This window comes from Limulus polyphemus, unplaced genomic scaffold, assembly GCF_000517525.1.
Source record: "Limulus polyphemus unplaced genomic scaffold, Limulus_polyphemus-2.1.2 Scaffold529, whole genome shotgun sequence".
Lineage (NCBI taxonomy): Eukaryota > Metazoa > Arthropoda > Merostomata > Xiphosura > Limulidae > Limulus > Limulus polyphemus.
In genome coordinates, this window is record NW_013666139.1 from 298,716 (window position 1) to 302,033 (window position 3,318).

The window sequence follows — 3,318 nt, forward strand, 5'->3', positions numbered from 1 at the left end:
AAGGATGGATGATATTCACTATCAAGTGCATTCAAACTTGAAAACGTCTACTGATTCGATGAAGGGATTTGAGAAGGGAAACAGTGAAGCCCTTGATGAAGTTACTACCACTGATGTGACTGTTACCAATGATAGGACGTTTCTTGATGAAGCAGATGAACTCCACTTGAAGCAGAAGCCAACGAGATGGAGACCAGTATGGAAGAAGATACGTCCCGTAAAATTAAAAGACTTTGTTGAATTTTGATTTTGTGTTTGTAAATTCTGTACATATAATTAAGTTATTGTTAATTGTTTATTGGTTTAATGTAAGTGGCTATTGTTTGGGATGAACAATACTAAGGAAGGGGCAGTGTTACGACAGCAGGGGTCACGTGACGTGTATTCTAGAAGTGTGTTATGACAGCGGAAGTCAAGTGACGCTGGTAGCACGTGTTGAGAGCCTAGAAGATTCTAGAACAGGCGGTATTACCGTATATAAGTGCACTAGACAGAGAGAGAAGGGCAGAGAAAGAGAGAGAGTGGGGAACCAAGGATAGCAGATACAGAGATCGGAACTGTAGTTGCTGACAGGCGGAGATAGAGACGGACAATTGAGTCAAGCGCGGTAGAAAGTGAGTGAATTGTTGTGAACTATAGTGTGTGTAACTGTGAGAATTAAGTGTATTGCAAAGTTGTATTGAGGAAGAATAAACAAGTTTTATTTAAGAAAGGACTTGTATAATAGAAAAATTAACAAACAAACATACAGAGATGTAACAATACAAGCTTACTCAGATAGACTTTAAAGATAGCAAGAGTTATGGCTAAATCATCAATTCTATCACACAACAAAGTCTTGCTCAATTTATTTTTCACTTCATCATCAGCACAAGTGCAGTTGTAACATGACTATCCACTTAAACATTTATCTTACTGTGAGACCTGTTACAGCAATTAACTATCATATCCTCATGGTCATATGAGACATTCATTCTCATCTAGACACTTTAATTTATCTTCATAGAAAAAACTCACAGGGCATCTGTGGCAAATGATGAAACTTAAATATGACAAATTTAAAGAAAATTTGTAGACCATGACTGAGACTGGTGCTCCATTCTTTTGAAATGCATAATATTAGATCATTTCAAAACTATGCAAAAAGATTTAAAGCATACAGTTCATCACCCCTTTCTTGCACTTCTTTCAAAGTTTGTCTTGATTATTCTCTTTTATTAACTAATAAAAGCCTCTTTTCTATAGAATACAGAATAAAAATACATTTTAATTTATGGGTTATGTCTAGGTTTAGTAAAAAAAAAAAAGGTGTAATTTGTTTTCTAGTATGTCTGTCAATTGACACGTGACTTTTGTTCAATATTATTTAGTACCAAATGTTTCAAGTATTAACAATGCATAGTTACCTCATATTATATAAATGTAATATATTTTCTAGCTTCTGTCTGAAAAATTTTTGAGACATGTATGCTATAAAGTCCTCCAAATATAATCCTAGCCCCTTCTAACTATAATACTTACTCAGTATTTTAAGGAGACAGACCAAGATGGTTGCAAGAGCTGCCATGCTTAATTTCATCACTTTTGCTTGGACTATTGACTGGCAATTGCTGCCACTATAACCATCACTACATAGACAATAATGGCCTTTGCCATCTGGCTTGTCCACACATGTTGCACCATTAAAGCAGGGATCACTCAAACAAGTATTAGCATCAATGCAGTTTTTACCATCCTCTGTCAATACAAAACCATTGTGACACCTGTAGTGAGAGATCTCAAGCTCAGTTGTTAGTTTTCTGATTATAATCATCCACCAATCTGGTTAAAATAATTATTGTAATAATCCTTTTGCTGCTGGTAGAAGAAATTCTGTCTGAATAACAAATATTCGCTTAAAACTTACATTGACAATATTCACATGATGCAATATGTCTAAAAATTGAATAACTTGCTTAAACAAAAGTATTTTTTCACAAACTGGTTTGAGTGTTGTGCACAAAGAAAATTACTGGAGATAGAATGTAAATACTCTCAACTATTCAATATGTAATAATTGTATTTTATGACCTAATTAATTCAAGTGAAAGTTATTTGTGATGTCTAATCATTGCTAGATAATCAACCAACAAAAATAAATTTATATGATAATATGCGAAAGTGCTATTAACTTTTTCAGTACTGAAGTATTTACAGAGACAGAATTCCTTCTACTCAGTTAAATGTTCTTAGTATATAACTTGCCTTATATCACAACTCTTGGAAATGTTAAAGGATATGGAATAAAAATTACTGCTATTCAACCATGCGTTTCAGTTTCAATGCTTCTTAGTAAAACTTTGACCTAAAAATGGTTCAAAGCCATGCAGTCAAATAAACAATATTACATGAAATTTTTACTTAAAATACCATTTGTAATTTATTATATACAAACGATGAAAGAGGATTCTTAATTTACAACATTAAACAGAGTAAGTTAGTTTAACATATATGAGAATAATGTAACATCTAATGTACAGCAGAATATAAATTCCCCAGAGTAAAGTATTGCACACTTGATGGTACTTGTATATATCACAATACATACAACATGTAGTTATACACACTAGGTGTTACTATTCTTCTCACTGTGGTCTTAAGTCATATAATGTGACCAAATTCATACATTGTTTAATAACAATATATGATTTTTAATAAAGATTTAGAACAGCAATCTGAAGCAAAAAAACAACATATAAAACAGTGCTTTTTACAAAACCTCTATCAAAAGTCTGTTGTATCATTAGTCATACCGATTATCAAGTAGAAAATGACACTATTTTAAGGTTTATGTTATTCATATAATTTGAAAACTAAAATAATATAACTTCAAGATTTTAATACATCACAGCTAAATATCATTAATTTGGCATAATTGCAAAAACTCAGTTTTCAGCATCTCGTAGATTACTCCCTCTCACAGTATTGGACAACAGTATTGAGCTTGAGTACTATACAAATATATATATATATTGAAAAATATAATGCTTATTGTTCAAAAAGTAAACATAGCCTTTCACATAATTTCTAAGAAGCCTATGCTTGAGTTTATAAAGATATTAACAACAGAAAGGGTTAATAATAATTTTTAACTGAATAAACAAGTGTGAAAATTTGGCATGAGTACCCATTTGAATTATGAATCAAACCAAATGAACGAACATGTTTATGATTAACATGTTACCGTATTTTTCGGTGCATAAGACGCACTTTTTTATCCCAAAATTTGATGTCAAAATCTGCTTGGTCCTATACACTGAAGGTATGAATAGTATATAT

The 3,318-nt window shown here is 31.8% G+C and overlaps 1 protein-coding gene across 1 annotated transcript in view; it reads right to left on the minus strand.

Annotated features, from left to right (window-relative positions):
- LOC106458893 (neural-cadherin-like) overlaps positions 1-3,318 on the minus strand; it is a 109,652-nt gene that overhangs the window by 9,313 nt on the left and 97,021 nt on the right. The window contains exon 21 of the mRNA XM_022385251.1: positions 1,522-1,763. Within this exon, the coding sequence (XP_022240959.1) occupies positions 1,522-1,763 (242 nt within the window). The remainder of the gene's footprint in view (positions 1-1,521; positions 1,764-3,318) is intronic.